We start from the raw sequence: 18,927 nt of genomic DNA on the forward strand, positions 1-18,927 counted from the left end.
CATTTTTTATGCTCGTTCAGGCGGGCTACAGACGTGGTGTGAGGAGAGCGCCGCTGGTGGGCACGAGGAGGTACCGTCAGTGTACTTCTATATATGTGATGGATTAGACGCCTCCCATCCCCCACACAACATACACGACTTCCGAAATAAGCCCGCACGCGCCGCTGCGCAGATCACGTGCCCACACACTGGGCGCAGACATGACGCGTCACTCACTGCCCGCACAGACTTCTGGGAATGACGTCGTTTCCGCTTCCCTTTTCACGCTTCCTCCTGTAGCGTGGACGCTGCGCATTCCCCCCTCTCTTGGGTGCGGGACTTTTAGAGACGATATTTCATGCCTGGAATTATTCACACCGAAGAAATGGAGAGTAGAGTCGGCAAGAAGAAGGTGGGTGGTCGGCGGGGAGGCCTGCAGGCGGCGCCAGTGACTACACCTGTGCCAGCTGGCGTCCTCTGCTGTGTGAGGGCTGGAGAGCGGAGGGTGAGCTGTGTCTGGTCAGCTGCTGACCTATATTAGGAGGTGCCTGCTGGGACTTGTAGTTCTCCAGCACTGTATTGTATACAGCTGCAGGTGCTGATTCGCTGACCCTAGTTCCTAGCAGTGAGTGAACTATCAGGAACTGCAGATTTGATGTGTGTATGTGTGTGTATATATATATATATCTCCTGTACCTGCCCCTGGGAATAATGAACAGGAGCTCCTTTAACCTGTTCCTGACCTGTGGGGGTTTTTTTTAGGGGGGGAACAATTTTGTCTAGAGCGCTTAACACATGGGTTAAATACTTTTTATATCTTTAAGGCTCAGACTTTTGCGAATGCAGCTATCCAAAATGTTTTCTGTTCTACTTTATGCCATATGGCTATAATGAAAGTGTTCCTGTCTTCAAGCCTAGGATCGCCCCTCTGCCGTTACCCTGTTCTCTTGAAAATTAATACAAAATATATTTTTAAATAAAATAGACTTTATTTGTGTACTTTTTCCTGTCTTTTTAGAGAAGTTAGTGATGGAGGGAGCTGCTTATTTTTACTCATTTCACTACTTTATCAAATATCAATATTTGTGTTTTGTTGGAAGCCCAGAACTGCTTGTTTTACACCATGTTGACTGATGTAACAAGTGCCGCACTAAAAATAGTCTATCGCACGTTATTTTACATGTTGTCAAAATATAACAGGTTATGATCAGTGACTGTGCACCTCCTCCTGTCGCCCCTGAATTTTCATTGTAAATTCTTGCACGATATTATCGACCCCCCCTCATTGTTTGTGATTGTTTTCCAGAAAATATCTGAAACTCCCACACCCAAGAAGATAAAAAGAAAAATGCAGAATGGGGACACAGAAGAACCTGAATTTGAGCAAGTGTCTAGTATCAACGGACAGGTGACTGAAGATTGTAATCACAACAAACAGGTAACAGTATAGCAATTGTCTCTGCTCATCCTTTCACTTCTTCAGATCTGAATCTAATTTATTTTTTCTTTAGACACCAAAACTGAAGAAAAAGAAGAAACTTGCTGAAAAAGAGAGTTCTCCTGAAGCAGCTGAGCAAATCGATGAAGAGCAAGAACAAACCGAAGCTCCTAAAGTAAAGAAATCAAAGAAGAAAAAGCAAAAATATAAGCAGGAAGACTTAGAAGAAGAAGAAAACACAGCAGAATCTGAGCCGCAGGTTAATGGCAAAAAGGTAACATTACTCTGCATGAATCCTAATGCGCAGATGGCCTTTTCAGAGAGGAAGGGGCCGCTTATTATATGTAGAAATTTTAAGTCAATACTCGGGATCGGAAGCCAAATCAGGAATTTGCAGGCACGTGCTAAGGCGTTTGAAAGGCTCCGACAAGTGGTTTAAGCGTTAAAGTTTATCCTTGTGGGGAGCACAAAGTTGCCAAATAAATACATATAGGCAATGCAATTAATCCAGATGATGTAATTGTCCATAATATTTAATCTTTTCCTGATTTTGTCTTTACTGTTGGAGTCTGTTCACACATCGAGGGTTCTTGTTAAGTCTGTAGGGACTTAAATGTAGATTCTACAGCTCAGTCCTGACTTCTCACAACTGGTGTAAGTGAGCAAGTTATATATCCCATTCACATGCAGCTAAAGAAATATTTATGTAGGCTTTGAAATTGTTGTGATGTCGTCTACTTGCGTGGAAAAGCTACTTTAAGCTGTATTGATTTTGGGCTAACCCACATGTGAATCTGCTGCCACATCAATAGCAATCGGGGTTTTGGCCTAGAATTTCTTTGAAACATACACTTCAGATTTTCCATATGTGAAACCTACATATTTAACCCTTCTTAGTTTGTTCTGTTGCTTGCGGCAAGTAGGATTTGCAACTGACTGGGTTTTTTTTGTTTTTTCTCTTCCCCATAATGTTCTCTTATGGTTAGAGTGGTAAACCAGCAAAAGCAATGAAAACTCCTAATATCGAGAATGGAAAAATGGAAACTGCAAATGACGGTGCCCCTAAGGCAAAGAAAATTAAAATTGACCCTGAAGTAGAAGAGAAGGAGGAATCCAAATCGGACGATGAGGTACTGTCCTTTAAAATAATGAAAACGTCACAATCATTCTTAAAGGAAACCTGTAATGTCTCATAAAAAATAACAACCTGCAGATATCTTCTTAACCTGTAGGTCAATACTGTCCTAAAACAGAGCGTTTGCATTACCGAAACCCTGGCTACCGGGAGGAAATTAACTTTATTCCTCTAGCTTTCAGTCAGAGAGGTGCGACTTAAGTCACCGCTCGGTACATGGTGAACAGTGATTGTTACCACACTGCAGCACTGACTGGCAGCCAGCTTTGCACTGCTGAGCGGGCTGTAAGTCGGTATTGGAGCATTTTACAGCCGTCATTCACTATGTACTGAGCGGTAACTGAAAGCCAGAGGAGTAAAAGCAGTCGGACTTTCAGTGTGGTGGCTGCACAGCTTTAGAAGGCTATTAATCTGCAGGTCGATAGTGAGTTTTGGCATGACAGTACCTTACGATTGTGGGAAAACCCTTTATATTGGCTGTTGCTTGGCATTAAAAAAAAGGAAAAAAAAAAAAAAAGCTAAATCGCTTGGATGTACATTGCTGCAATGATGTATAGAAAGGCTGTTCAGTATTGAATGATCACTTAACAGTTTCCGAGTTGTTTAAAAGTGATCAGACTTTTAGCCACAGTTTAAGTAGCAGGAAGCAGATTGGAGCAGTCGTCGATGTAGCAATTCCCACGACTGGGTCTTGATGTGTGTACTGCTCAGCACATTCACGCTGTATGTCTGGCATCAATCGAGGAGCTGTGGATGTGATTATTCACTTCTGCAGCAAATTATTGGCACTGCTGCAATAAGGTATTTACATGCACTGTAGCAGCATAGCTTTAAAAAAAAAAAAATCCTCCTCATGACATGTGAGATTCCGTGGGAAAATTGTTCATTATGTCATTCAAAATCTATGAATGCATTATATACTGTATGTATTGACTCTTTTGCAGGAGACTGCCTTGGAGAAAAAAGAAGGCGACTTTTCTAAATTTCCTATTAGTCCGGAAACAATAACAAATCTGAAAGGTAAAACTTTTGATTTTTGGCTTGGCTGTATTCACATGACTGAGTTGGGTACAGCTAATACAGTAGTCCGGCTGCCATGGTTCCCTGCAATTGTGCTGTGGGGGTCAGTGCGTGCATGCATGCATGCACCGGCAATGATAACATTTAAATGCTGCTGTCAGAAATTGGTGGCAGCTTTTAAATGGTTAGTCTGCTGTGATTGACGCAAGCTCTGGTCACTGCATTTGCAGGCAGATGGTGGCTATGTGACATTGGCAGAATTTGCCTGACATAAAGCAGACTCGGCTACTGAGCTAATGTCATATTTAATCAACCCATGATGGAAATGTACAACATGGGCTGTTAAATGTTTACTTTGTCAGTTTGAGCTTTCTTACTCAGAATTTGTATGTAACACTGAAGCTGTGGACTGCCATCCTTATTGGTTTCTGCTTTCTGAAGTAATCTATGAATGTGTGCAATTATGCTATTTTATTAAACCATTAATATCACCCACACATATGCACCTGCATGTGTAGAATTAATATTAACAGCTGTAGTCATCTCATTCCATTTGTCTTGTGTTCTAGCTAAAGGGGTCACTTACCTGTTTCCTATCCAGTCCAAAACCTTCCATACAGCTTACAGTGGTAAGGATGTCGTAGTCCAGGCTCGCACTGGTACAGGCAAAACCTTGTCCTTTGCAATCCCTGTGATCGAGAGGCTAATCCAAGATAAGAACCCATTAATGCAAGGACGACCACCTCGGGTAAGACTCTTGTATTCTATGGATCTTTTCTCGCATGCAGCAAGGAATAGTTTGGATTCTTTGTATATGAATTATATTGTTAGTCTATTAGCAATTCTGCTTGGCTGTTCAATCATGGTTCAATTAGTGGATTAAAGGGAACCTGTCGGATCGGACGCCAAACCCCCCCGCCCAGGTGAGTATAATCTAACCTCTTTTTCTCATCTTTCAGGATACATCGGGGGCTTATTACAAAATGCTGTAGATAAGCCCCTGATGCCGGTGGCCTTAGCTCATCGTCGAATTTGGGGGTGACAGGTTCCCTTTAAAATAATGGATGTAGACCCCTCAGCCCATTTTCTAGATCCAATTAATATAATATATGTAGAGTCTCTTTGGGAAAAAATGATTTAAATAAATTTGAAAGAATTTGGGTGATTATATAATGAATTTCACATTCTTCCATCCATCTATTCTTTATATAATAGTCTTACTAGAAGAGACATGCCAACTCTCGAGCCATTGTGTTTATGCAAGTGTATGTGTGATTGGCAGTAAGAATTTTCTTTGAATCAAATTCCCACATTTTTTCAGTAGATTGCATCTGATAACAGAAAAAAAATAACTTAAAATGCCTGGTTTTGCAGGTGCTTATTCTTACACCCACAAGAGAACTTGCTATTCAGATAACAAATGAAATTCGCAGCATCTCTAAAAAGCTGAAGACATGTTGTTTCTATGGAGGAACGCCATACCAGCAGCAAGGTAAGATTGTGTCCTGCTAAGAATCTGAGCAATTCAATTCCAGTTCCTATTTGGATGATTGCTGGTTCATAACGCAAAAGTCTTGGAGGGTCATGTCTGAAAAATGTACATATATTGATCACCATCTACTCTCCCTTTACTCTCCCTTTAAATGCCACAATACATTCTGCTTTCTGTTGGTAAATGAGCAAAAGTCTTAACAATATTAAACACTGAACTAATGTTTCCTCTTTTTTCCTACAGCATTTTCCATAAAAACCGGGATTGATATTTTGGTCGGCACCCCCGGTCGTATTAGAGATCTTATCCAGAACTTCAAGCTGGATCTCACTGTTCTGAAACATGTTGTGTTGGATGAGGTTGACATGATGTTTGACATGGGCTTTTCTGAACAAGTTGAAGAAATCCTAACTGTCCGCTATAAATCTGGTAGGTGAAAATAATTGAATATTATTAGCACAGGCAATATAATTGTAGATTGGTGGTCTGCTGCAGTACATTTATAAGTTATACTAGATGGTGGCCCGATTCTAATGCATCGGGTATTCTAGAATATGTATGTCCACGTAGTATATTGCCCAGCCACATAGTATATTGCCCAGTGACGTAGTATACAGCACAGCTTGCCCAGCCACATAGTATATTGCCCAGTCACGTAGTATACAGCACAGAGTCACGTAGTATACAGCACAGAGGGTGAGAATGTAACTATTTTTTATTATTTTTAACATTAGATCTTTTTACTATTCATGCTGCATAGGCAGCATGAATAGTAAAAAGTTGGTCACACAGGGTTAATAGCAGCGTTAACCGAGTGCGTTACACTGCGGTCAACGCTGCCATTAACCCTGTGTGAGCGCTGACCGGAGGGGAGTATGCGGACGCCGGGCACTGACTGCGGGGAGGAAGGAGCGGCCATTTTCTTCCGGACTGTGGCCGTCGCTGATTGGTCACGGCAGGCAGCTGCCGAGACTAATCAGCGAATGAATAACCATGACAGACAGAAAGAAAGGACAGACTGAAGTGACCCATAGACAATTATATAGTAGATAGTGGAGTGCACAAAGTTTACTCTAAGCACAAGGGTACAGTACTGAAATTGTATTCAGTAAAATGTTTGGTTTTTTTTCTTTGCATTTTGAAGATCCAAATGAGAATCCACAGACTCTTCTCTTCTCTGCAACCTGCCCCAACTGGATGTATGATGTTTCCAAGAAGTACATGAGACGAGAGTATGAGAAAATTGATCTTGTAGGACACCGCAGTCAGAGGGCTGCTATAACTGTGGAGGTGAGTTCTTGGCATGTTGGTTGCACCCTTTGTATATGGGATCTGATTGCATATACATTGTTTTATTGTTTCAGAAATTTGACATTAAAAAAGGTTTGAGTGTATATGTGTGTGTGTATGTATGTATGTATGTATGTATGTATGTATGTATGTATGTGTATATATATATATATATATATATATATATATATATATATATATATATATATATATATATATTTATTTATTAGTGGTGTTCAAAAGTCCTGCATAGGCGTGAAGAAAACTATATGTTTCATACTTCTGCATCTCTACAGTGAAACTGGTGGAACAGATATGTTTTTGTAATCCCTCATTGTATGCCATACTCATTTTTGAATGTCCCAAGTGTATAAATTGTTATGGTATGTGCATTTTTGATAATTTTTTTTACAGCATAACCATACCTACACTAGTACAGTGTGTAGAATGGTGAACAGGTTTCTAAGTTCACTAACTTCCACTGCAAGTTCACACAGACTTAAATTTTACTTTTTAAGATTTATTATTTTTTATTTAATTCAGAGTGTTGAGCAGAAGGCAGCATTTTCTTATTGAGGATGTCTATGTATTTTTTTTGCATTAACCATACCCTCCACAATATGAAGCCTTCCAACACCATTGGCTGCCATACAGCCCCAGACCATTCCTTTCATAGGATGTTTCACAGAGGAGCTCAAACACTCTGGCTTGTACTCTTCATGTGGGAACCTTCTCACATAAGACTTGCCATCATTTCCTAAAATGCAAAAAGTGCTTTCATCACTAAATAGCACTTTTTCCCACTCCTCCTTCCTCCATTTTAACTATTTCAATGCCCACAGTTTTCGCCTTTGTCTTTATATGGCTGTCATCAATGGCTTCTTTCGGGCCTTGCACCCTCTCATTCCTGCTTCCAAACATCTCTTCCTAACAGTTGATGTTGCTACCTCAATATTGCGCTTTTCTTGCCATTCTCGCAGAAGCTGAGGAGAGGTGAGCTTTCGATTGGCAAGGGATGTTCTTATCAGTACTCTATCCTCCCTTTTAGTTGACTTTCTGGGCCGACCAGATCTGGGCCTGTCCTGGGTGATTCCAAGCTGCTTATGTTTCTGCAAAATTCTTACGACTGTGCTCTGATTACAGCCGACCTTCCTTGCGATCTGGGGGCCAGTATAACCCTCTTCATGTAGCACCACAACTCGCACACGATCCTCCGCTGACAAAAATCTGAAGGCTCCCATCATAAAACTCTACAGTATGATTCACTAGATAGACCAACAGATAAAACAAACAAACAAAGCAGCAGATGTGATGCAATGTAATGCAATGTGATTGGCTGCCATATCCCGGTTATGATGGTCACAAGAACCTCATCTGTGATTGGCTAATTTTGGATCTGAAGCTGTACAATGTTTAGTTCTGCTTTCAATTCCCATATTGTTGCAATAATTTCAGGCAAAACTGCTTCAAAAGCTAAAAATATTACAGGGAAAGAATGCAAAATTGTATTCTGAACAAAACGATATATAATATGTCATATTGGCATCGAAAATATTCGACAGAAAACGTTTAAAACTTGAAAAATCAATCAATTTATCCTATGCAGGACTTTTGAACACCACTGTGTGTGTGTGTGTGTGTGTGTGTGTGTATGTATATATGTGTGTGTGTATATATATATATATATATATATATATATATATATATATATATATATATATATATATATATATATATATATATATATATATATATATATATATATATATATGTATATATATTATACATACATACATACATACATACATACATACATACATACATACATACATACTCACTCCTAAAGTGGACCTGCAACAATCCATTGAACAAAGTACTCCAAAGTATGAGCCTATTGGTTGCAGTTTTTCGCTTTACTCCGACTTAAAGGGTGATTCCAATTTCATCCATTCATGGAGGCAGCCTACTGACTCTTCACCCTCCTCTCTCCATCGGTTGTCTCTCCTTCGAATTCCTTTTTTGACTACTGCTATGTTTACCCATTAATTAGACAGGATCTTATGTTTTTTTTGTTCCAAAAGAGGGATTAGGACTTATTTTTTACCTTAAACAATTCTCACATTTATTCTTAAATAAAAATATCAATGTGTATTCAGATATACATACACATGTACATACACACACTGTTTAATATGGTACATACAAGCCTCGTGGACTCCTGCAGTTAAAGGACCTTTGATGACATCATGGTCATTAGTCATAACATCGGAATAGAAATATTGGGACCCTAACAGACTGGGGGCCCTGAGAAAAATACCCAATTTGCCATCTCTTCTCTCCCTAATACTGACCCTGCATACCAGCCTATCTCCTCTAGACTCCCACAGTTAAAGGAACTTAGGTTACATGACTGTGATGTCCTTAAGCAGTCTAACCTCAGAATAGAAATGCTGGGAGCACCTAAGAGAGTGGGGGTCCCTGGGTAACTGCCCATTCCGCACCAACACCACAACCCTTACTGTAACTAGGGTTTATTTTTGGAGTAGTGCTTATATTTCAATCATACTCCAAAAATCCTGTAAAATCATGCTAGGGCTTAATTTCGGGGAAATGCGCTATGAAACTTGAAACCTCTTCTTTTGAGGACGAGACCTTATTTCAGGGGTAAGTCCTTAATACAGATTTGTATTAGATTCTGTGTACATCCTCGTTGCTGATGTCTGAGAGATGGTCTAAAGGTTCCTTCACACTGAACGATATCGCTAGCGATCCGTGACGTTGCAGCGTCCTGGCTAGCGATATCGTTCTGTTTGACAGGCAGCAGCGATCAGGATCCTGCTGTGATGTCGTTGGTCGCTGCAGAAAGTCCAGCGCTTTATTTCGTCGCTGGACTTCCTGCAGACATCGCTGAATCGGCGTGTGTCACGCCGATTCAGCGATGTCTTCACTGGTAAGCAGGGTAACATCGGGTTACTAAGCGCAGGGCCGCGCTTAGTAACCCGATGTTTACCCTGGTTACCAGTGTAAAAGTAAAACAAACAAACAAACACTACATACTTACCTTCCGCTGTCTGTCCCCCGCTGTGCTTCTCTGCAGTGTGAGCGCCGGCCGGAAAGCACAGCGGTGACGTCACCGCTCTGCTTTCCGGCCGCTGTGCTCACAGTGAGTGCAGGAAGCACAGCGCCGGGGGACAGACAGCGGAAGGTAAGTATGTAGTGTTTGTGTTTTTTTTTTTTTACTTTTACGCTGGTAACCAAGGTAAACATCGGGTTACTAAGCGCGGCCCTGCGCTTAGTAACCCGATGTTTACCCTGGTTACCGGCATCGTTGGTCGCTGGAGAGCTGTCTGTGTGACAGCTCTCCAGCGACCAAACAGCGACGCTGCAGCGATCCGGATCGTTGTCTGGATCGCTGCAGCGTCGCTTAGTGTGAAGGTACCTTAAGAGTCTTGATCCAGAACCTCCACTTTAACTGTGAAGGCTTTCTATTTATTTCTCCTCCCACCCCTTTCCTTCTCTAAACCATTTGAAAATTGAAGTCCATTTAACCTGGACCTCTCATCACATTTTGCATTTTGAGGCAAACACTTTATTTTATGGCTGCTGCAGAGCAGAATAAAATGTTTAAATTCGCCTAAACTTTGCAAAGATATTGGCAGTCAATGTTTAGCACCTAATGAGTTAACACCCACTTGGACACAACGAAAGTTATTAGATATTGTTCACTTGATGTGTGTACTTCTGCCTTTGACACTGACCAATCATAAGCAGAGAGCAACAGGTGCAGAAGGACGTGTGATCTCATCAGGGTCGCATGACCCGAGTTACAATTATTACTGTGATCACTGGTATAATGCATTACACATGTCAGTGATACTGACAAAGCTCCCTCCCTCTCCTAACCTACATGATGTGATCACTATATATCGTGGCATTTAGTGGCTTAAACGGTGACAGTTGGAGCTCTGCTATCACGTAAGCCGAGCTCCCGGTGGGGATCTTGTGGGGATCTTGCGGGCACAACCTATGTGCCCGCATGATCTTCAGGACGTATCGGTATATCCATTTGTGGGAAGAGGTTGAAGCAAAGTTCTGAGATCTGTTGTGGTTTCTCAGAATTAGTCGGCCCAGCCATTCTGTAGTTTTCTGGTTTCGCTTTCATCTTTTCTTCTTTCACCCCTAGTTGGTGGATTTAAGGCCTTGCTTTCAACTCCCCTGGAGGTCGCGGCACGATCCGTAATCTTCTAGTGGCCTTTGGCTTAAGCATAATTAAGAACACTTGTCTATGCATTTGGTCATGGCTCTTCTGATCTCTGTCCCAACAAGCGGTACTTTAGACTTGTCTTAAGCCGCCTTCTGCTTGTTGAATGAAGTACTATAGTAATGTGTAAGAAAATGCAGTGGGTATCTTTCCATCTTAGCTCATTCCACCATTGCTATGAGAGGCTTCTTGGGTGGTGCACTATGACGGACCACTACCTGGCCCTCTCTTCCCACCTCGCATGGTTCTGCAGGGTAAAGAGACAATTGCCTGTACCATATTATGGATCCTCCCACAGGGAAACACTTCTGATGATCCATGTTTTTGTGTTCCTACTGACTTTCCACCAAATCCTTTTCTTGAGTTCATTGGGAAATAAGTCTCCTGACATTTGTTTTTCCTCCTGTCTTCCCTAGTCTTTGGACACTTTACGAAGGAACACTTGTCCTCTGTTCAAAGCTGCCCCCCCTCCTCCCCCAAAAGAACTTTGATAGTGCTGCCAAAAAATATTTCCCGGGTTCCCCTTTTATTGATAAATCTGGTCTGAAATATTTTTTTGTTGGGTTTAGTGGCAGCTTTCTCTGTAGAGCTTTACTCCATCGGACAGTGAACTGGAATGCCCACCTGGGAGAAGCAGTGTGGTTGATGCCATGCTGCTGCTTCCCTACGTACCGCACAGATCCGAAGAGCACTGAGCCATCGCTCTAAACGGGTCAAAAGCTTAATTTAGAGCAGTCAGTGTTGGCTACATGAATCATGCTGGTGAATGGATTTATTTTCTGAACCTGACCTTTAGAGAGTAGCCTTACTTGATTGTTGTGTGGGGTGGCTGTATTTCTTTACTGCGTTTTGAGATGACATGACTTCTTTTTTGCAGCATCTGGCCATTGAGTGTGGCAGATACCAGAAAGAAGCAGTCCTCGGTGATATCATTCAGGTGTACAGTGGAAGCCATGGTAAAACCATCGTCTTCTGTGACTCCAAGTTAGAAGCTCATGAGTTGTCAACAAATTGTGGCTCATTAAAACAGGTTAGCATGGCTGATATTTGCAATATACGAACAGTGGACTATAAAGATGAGCAAAGAGCCTTACATATATATATATATATATATATATATATATATATATATATATATATATATATATATATATATATATATATATATATATATTACCATTTATTTTCAGTCTGCCAAAGCATTACACGGGGATCTTCAACAAAAAGAGCGTGAAGTCATCATGAAAGGCTTTAGAAATGGATCTTTTAATATTTTAATTGCCACCAATGTTGCTGCCCGTGGTCTGGACATTCCAGAAGTTGATCTTGTTGTGTTATACTCTGCACCAAAGGTGAGTGGTATTACTTGTGCGGTTGGAGTTTATAGTGGGGGGGGGGGGGTTGGGAAATACCCATGTTATATTTTGCACCACTGACAAGTGTACCATTGTTAATGTACATATCGTCCCCACAGGAAGCTGACGCTTACGTTCACCGATCAGGACGTACAGGCAGAGCAGGACGCACAGGAATTTGCATTTCTCTTTATGAACCCAGAGACCGATATTACTTGCAAAATGTTGAGAGAAGTACGGTATGTAAATCGTTGCTCTTTTTAGAGTGGACAGGTGACGACTTTTAGTAAGATAACTAAACCGTTTCAGTAAGCTTCAACATGTGATTGATTTGGACTCTTAAAGCCCAATCTACTGAGAGATTTAGTGTCTACAGCTCTTACCCTGATGTGAATTGTGACATTAGTATGTAAAATAAAATGTAACGATATTTGTCTTTCTGTAGGGAATCACCTTTAAGAAAGTCGCTGCCCCAACCGTATTGAATGTCGCCAAGTCATCCAGCGCTGACGCTATCAAGTAATTATATGTATTTTCTATCACATAACACTGATATGACCGCCATTAATAGTTTGTGCAGAATACATGGAGTGTTTAGAGTTGGTGTGAACTGATTTGCCGAACAGTTTGAGACCGCTGTATGGATGCCTGAGGAACTGCCTCTCAGAGAACCGGTCAGCATGACTGTAAGTTACAGTAAAAACATGGCTGTAATACAGACTAATTCATATCTTTTGGTGAAGAAATCCACTTCCATAACATTTTTAATCGGCATTTGAAGTTTTCTGCTAGTTTGGCTTTCTGTGCACAGGAGCTGGACTGTACTGTACGTGGGGTACCTTCCTCCCTGTCTGGGATTTCCCATCCCCTACAGTTCTCTTTAAGGCATCTTTCACACTTCCGTCGGAATGTGAACGTCGCAATGCGTCGTTCTGTGAAAAAAACGCATTCTGCAAAGTTGCCTGCAGGATGCTTTTTTTCACATAGACTTGTATTACCGACGCATCGCGATGTATGGACACACGTTCCATACGTCGGCATTTGGCGTCCCGTCGTTATGAAAAAACGTTCAATGTAACGTTTTTTTCATCCTTCGAAACCGGCATTTCCGACCGCACATGCGCGTCCAGAACTCCGCCCCCTCCTCCCCGGAACTCGAAATGGGCAGCGGATGCATCTGAAAACTGCATCCGCTGCCCACGTTGTGCACAATGTCCGTCGGTACGTGGGGCCGACTGTTTGCGACGGCCCCGTACTGACAGAAATGTGAAAGAGGCCTAAGTCCCGGCATCCATAGCTTCTTTGATTATCCAGCCCAGTGTGACATGTGTCTTTCTGCAACAATGTCACGCCAGGCAGGCTAATCAAGAGGAACTTCCGATGCCAGATGTAAAAACGGTTCTTGTAACTCCTGTCCAGTGGCCAAAGATTACGGACCTAATCGATGGACCGAATCTTGCAAGTCAGTTAATAAGATCTCTAGGAGTGGTGTTTAGGTGCAAAATGGGGCTCACTTGACAGACCTTTGGGATGACTGGAGTGCTGAGTGATCTCTTGGTGTAGCAGATGTGACTTTAGGAAGTACATTTTAATAAAAATTTATATCTCTATATATAATGTATATATATTTTACGAGAGGATAGAGGACTACTTGGCTTTACTTGCAGCTAGATAACTCTTCTGTCCTCCCCACCTTTCTCCTATCCTCCCCCACTTTCCTCCAGGTCATTGGACTCTGTTCCAGCCGATGTCATTGAGCATTTTAAACCTTATGCTGAAGAGCTGATTGAGAAGAAGGGTGCCCTGGATGCGTTGGCTGCAGCATTGGCTCATATTTCTGGGGCCTCCTCTCTGAAGCAGCGATCACTTCTTAACTTGGAGCCGGTGAGAAATTTTGCTTTAAAGAAGCACTCCCATCAAAGTTTTTATTCTCTTACAATATTGCACTCATCATAATATATGGCACTGTGTATCTACAATTGCTCATTTTGCCTCTATTGTGCTGTTTTTTTGTTTTGTTTTTTTATTAGGTCTGACATCACATTAAAAACAGACTAACTTAATTCTTCTTAACTGTGTAGAAGCAGGAAGTCTTTTTCCCCTGCATGAGTCTTCCCCCTTTTCAACTCCTGACCCTGCTGTTCCACTACTTCTCCCTCCAGGGACTTTGCAGTAATGTAGGATTGTCATTCTAATGATGACTCATGCGGGGAGAAGAGACTTCCCGTTTCTACATAGAGCTTAGATTCTGCTAGTCTGTTTTTAATCATGTGATGTCATGGACCTAATGGAAAAAATAACTAACTGGGTAGAAAGGCAAAATTAGCAATTGTAAAAAAAAAAAAAAATGCTAGAAAAACTGTCAATCTGCTGGCGATCAGAAACTGCTTAGACAAACTTTGACAGGCTCACCTGCTTGAACAAGGAGTGTGTGTGTGTACCTTGAATTGCTTGTATACCAATCAAACATATCCGCAAAGTGATTTTATATGCTAGATTGGTGGCCATAGTATTGTATTCTTTGAAATATGCCAGACTCTACCATATGTTCATTTTTTTATTTTTTTTTTGTATAAGGGCTTTGTTACAGTGGTATTGGAGAGTTCAGTAGCCATCCACAACCTTTCCTATGTCTGGCGTTCAATCAAAGAACAAATGGGAGAAGACATTGATTCAAAGATACACAGAATGTGTCCTCTGAAGAACTTAATGGTAGGTTTTACCTTATAAAGGGCATTTTTTCCTAACCCTAGCCAGCTGAGGTCTACATGCCCTAACAATCGCATTACTGAAAATCGTTGCAGTCTTATCCTTTGCATATACAGAACACATAAAATCTTTTTGATAAGCTATCGTCTCTCTTCCATCAGGGTGTGTGTTTTGATGTTCAGCCAGAAACGCTTAAGGAAATGCAAGTAAGTAATTGATATTTCTCGCAAAATACTGCAGTAGCTCAGAACTTGCCTAATCCTGTGTGTGTTGGAAAATGTAATTCAGCTCTATACCAAACATTACAAATCTGAAGCTGTCCGTTATTGTCCTTTGACTGTGATAAGCTAATTCAATGTTCATTTATTTTAGGACGCCTGGAACAATTCAAGACGTTGGAAGCTTTTAGTCGCTACAGAATTACCTGAACTTCAAGAATCAAGGAGAGACACAGAGGGCCCACGTGGCCGAGGTTTTGGAGGCCGAGGAAGAGGAGGACGATCTTTTGACCGAAGACGTGGTGGCAACAGAGGAGGAAACAGGCGTGGTGGTGGTTTTAGAAGACGCTAATGGACTTCAATACTTTGCAGCAAAGTTATTTTTTTTAACTTATTCTCTCGAGGACCAGTGATGTACTGCTGAGTTTACAGGACATAAGTTAATAAGCCTGCCACATCTTTTCTATGCCATGTATAGCTGTGTACTCCTGCCCTTAATAAAAATGCTTTATTGGAATAAATCTGTTATTGCGCTTAGCGTGTATGAATGCTATGGTCCAAGTTCACTTGCATTTTTTGTTTAAGTCTTTATTTCACCAAATTCATCAAATGCAGGATGTTTTTTGCTATTCAATTTGCACAAGCCTTTTAAAATGTGACATTACATAGTAACATAGTTAGTAAGGCCGAAAAAAGACATTTGTCCATCCAGTTCAGCCTATATTCCATCATAATAAATCCCCAGATCTACGTCCTTCTACAGAACCTAATAATTGTATGATACAATATTGTTCTGCTCCAGGAAGACATCCAGGCCTCTCTTGAACCCCTCGACTGAGTTCGCCATCACCACCTCCTCAGGCAAGCAATTCCAGATTCTCACTGCCCTAACAGTAAAGAATCCTCTTCTATGTTGGTGGAAAAACCTTCTCTCCTCCAGACGCAAAGAATGCCCCCTTGTGCCCGTCACCTTCCTTGGTATAAACAGATCCTCAGCGAGATATTTGTATTGTCCCCTTATATACTTATACATGGTTATTAGATCGCCCCTCAGTCGTCTTTTTTCTAGACTAAATAATCCTAATTTCGCTAATCTATCTGGGTATTGTAGTTCTCCCATCCCCTTTATTAATTTTGTTGCCCTCCTTTGTACTCTCTCTAGTTCCATTATATCCTTCCTGAGCACCGGTGCCCAAAACTGGACACAGTACTCCATGTGCGGTCTAACTAGGGATTTGTACAGAGGCAGTATAATGCTCTCATCATGTGTATCCAGACCTCTTTTAATGCACCCCATGATCCTGTTTGCCTTGGCAGCTGCTGCCTGGCACTGGCTGCTCCAGGTAAGTTTATCATTAACTAGGATCCCCAAGTCCTTCTCCCTGTCAGATTTACCCAGTGGTTTCCCATTCAGTGTGTAATGGTGATATTGATTCCTTCTTCCCATGTGTATAACCTTACATTTATCATTGTTAAACCTCATCTGCCACCTTTCAGCCCAAGTTTCCAACTTATCGAGATCCATCTGTAGCAGAATACTATCTTCTCTTGTATTAACTGCTTTACATAGTTTTGTATCATCTGCAAATATCGATATTTATTCAGTCGCCATGACAGCACAACGAGAGAGGGGATCCGCCCTTCAGGGACAGGAAACCTCAGACATAAAAAGGGCGGCACCTCACTCCCCCGCCAGTTGGTTTCCTGTCCCTGACAGTGGAACCTCTTCAGGCAGACCTTTTTTGAAGCAGGTTGAAGAAAGAAGTCTTCCCACTCCTGACAGGCCGGATCAGGTAGCGGGGGTCCCCTGCCTCGGCCTAGTCAGGAGGCCGGTAGCACCACACGGCAGGGGGACTGTTAGTGTCGGTGAGAGCAGGAGGAAGCAACCCCAAGGGGTTAGCTTCTAGGTGTCACATTACCTTGTGAGTATAGGCCGCCGTGTCTACGTGGCCTCTGGGGTCTGTCCACTCCTGCCTTGGTGGTCCGTCTTGGCCGGAGGACGCTGCCGTCCTCTGTTCGGCGCGTCTGCCCTCGGCGCCGCAGCTGTGACCGGAAGGGGCGTGTCCGGATGACGCAGCGAGCGGCGCCGGGCGGTGGCGCGGCCGCGCATGCGCGGTAGCGTTCTTTCGCCGGCTAATGGCGGCGCCCAGGGGCAGGGGGAGGATTCTGGCCGCAGGGAGTTCGGCGCTCAGCGTGGGGCACGGCGTGCAGTGGCCAGAGCCTATCGGTAGTTAATACCGATCGTTGACACCTGGAGGAAGCCCTGCTGACCCCCATCCGGGGGTGGTACCCAGGGGGATGTATTTAAGAGCCGCACAGATGCCCATCCTGGTTCCTGTCCATTTCCTAATGGAGTCACCGGAGGGAACTCCGCAGCTGTGCGGTGAACAGCAGCAGCCTTTGGAGCAGCCACAAACAGGAAAGTCTCAGAGAAGCTCCCAGCGGCGTTCCAGTGGCAGTAGTCGTGCTGGTGGAGCTAAAGCTGCTCAGAGGTCCACCAAATCCTCGGGCCGTAGGAATTCTCCGGCCAAAGAGGACCCCCCGATCACGGTACCGTTTACTTCAAGGATGGGTAAGTGAGCTACGTGAAAGTACGCTTTCTGATTGGTGTCCCTCCTTGTATTCCCTCTCTCCTTATTTAGGGGAAAAAATGTGCTTCCAAAGCTAAACATAGGGAGTGTGCCGTTTGTACAGAGCCTCTCCCAGATGGGCATAAAAAGAAGCTGTGCAGATCCTGCATACAGCACTTAATCGAGGAGGAGGCCCCTGACCTGACGTCTACCCTTAGGGACATGGTCAGACAGGAGATCAGGGACTCCTTAAAATCCAGTTCTCATAAGAAACAATCCAAGAAGAGAATACTAGGTTCATCCCCTGTATCAGAGATGGATTCCGATAGTGTGAGCTCGGATTCTCATCCATCATCTTCATCTTCAGAGGACGTAGAGTCTAGCCGAACATGTCTATCATTAGATAGGATTAATCATCTGGTGAAAGCTGTCAACAACACCATGGGGATTGAAGAGACTCAGCCAGAATGCTCCATTCAGGACATTATGTTCAGGGGCATAGACCGTAAATCCCGAAGGGTTTTTCCTGTAGTGGAGAAAATCAAGTCTCTGATTATGAAGGAGTGGAAGAAGCCCGAAAGAAAGGGGTCACTTCCGCCAGCATTTAAGAGAAGATACCCGTTCGAGGAAGAAGCTTCAGCTTCTTGGGACAAAGTCCCGAAGTTAGACGCAGCAGTGGCCAAAGCATGCAAAAAGTCTTCTCTTCCATTTGAAGATTTAGGTAACTTAAAGGACCCGCTCGATAGAAAGGCTGATGTGTTCCTTAAAGGAGCTTGGGAGACTTCTGCGGGATCCCTGAGACCGGCAGTGGCGGCTACTTGCACAGCTCGGTCCTTGATGGTGTGGCTAGGCCACCTGGAAGATCAACTTAAGGATAAAGTTCCTAGAAGTGAAATCCTATCATCTATGCCCATGATCCAAGATGCTGCAGCCTTCCTTTCGGATGCATCAGCGGATTCGGTCAGGCTGGCCGCAAGATCTTCAGCCTTATCCAACGCAGCCCGCAGAGCACTTTGGATTAAATGTTGGCCAGGTGATTTACAAGCTAGGTCAAGGCTATGCGGCATCCCCTGTGAAGGAGTTCATCTGTTCGGTCCGGTACTTGATGAGCTGCTTGAGAAGGCGGGCGACTCTAAGAAGCGGTTCCCTCTATTAAGAAAACCTTTTTATAGGCGTGACTACAGCAGGGGATGGTCTTATCGCCGCAGATCTGATAGAGAACCAAATAGAGATTCATCCAAATATTACAGCAGCAGCAGAAGAAGAGGTAGGGGGTATATGTTTAACACCCCTCGGGACTCGAAGAAAACTCAATGACTAGCGGTCCAGGTGGGCGGTAGGCTTTTAGCTTTCTACCCAGCCTGGTTGAGGATCACCAACAGTCCATGGATACTCAGTATCATTAAAGAGGGATTAAAGTTCCAGTTTCATCAGATTCCTCAGGACAAATTTAAACTAAC

General features: G+C 42.9%; 1 protein-coding gene across 1 annotated transcript; it reads left to right on the forward strand.

Moving 5' to 3' along the window:
- The first annotated feature begins 210 nt into the window (after positions 1-210).
- Positions 211-15,418, forward strand: DDX21 (DExD-box helicase 21). The gene is made up of 17 exons (XM_069753405.1): positions 211-391; positions 1,286-1,417; positions 1,491-1,691; positions 2,404-2,547; positions 3,497-3,572; positions 4,142-4,320; positions 4,947-5,064; positions 5,308-5,493; positions 6,209-6,354; positions 11,493-11,645; positions 11,806-11,967; positions 12,090-12,209; positions 12,416-12,489; positions 13,695-13,854; positions 14,548-14,682; positions 14,841-14,885; positions 15,052-15,418. Exons 1-17 carry the CDS (start codon positions 338-340, stop codon positions 15,247-15,249), a joined length of 2,283 nt encoding a protein of 760 aa, XP_069609506.1. The 5' UTR covers positions 211-337; the 3' UTR covers positions 15,250-15,418.
- The last annotated feature ends 3,509 nt before the right edge of the window (positions 15,419-18,927 follow it).

The sequence above is a fragment of the Ranitomeya imitator genome, chromosome 2, assembly GCF_032444005.1.
Source record: "Ranitomeya imitator isolate aRanImi1 chromosome 2, aRanImi1.pri, whole genome shotgun sequence".
Classification (NCBI taxonomy): Eukaryota; Metazoa; Chordata; class Amphibia; order Anura; family Dendrobatidae; genus Ranitomeya; species Ranitomeya imitator.

Coding starts and splice junctions, on each gene's coding strand:
- DDX21 (XM_069753405.1), top strand. CDS start 338: ATGCCTGGAATTATTCACACCGAAGAAATGGAGAGTAGAGTCGGCAAG. Junction 1,692..2,403: donor CGCAGGTTAATGGCAAAAAG/GTAACATTACTC, acceptor TCTTATGGTTAG/AGTGGTAAACCAGCAAAAGC. Junction 5,065..5,307: donor AACGCCATACCAGCAGCAAG/GTAAGATTGTGT, acceptor TTTTTCCTACAG/CATTTTCCATAAAAACCGGG.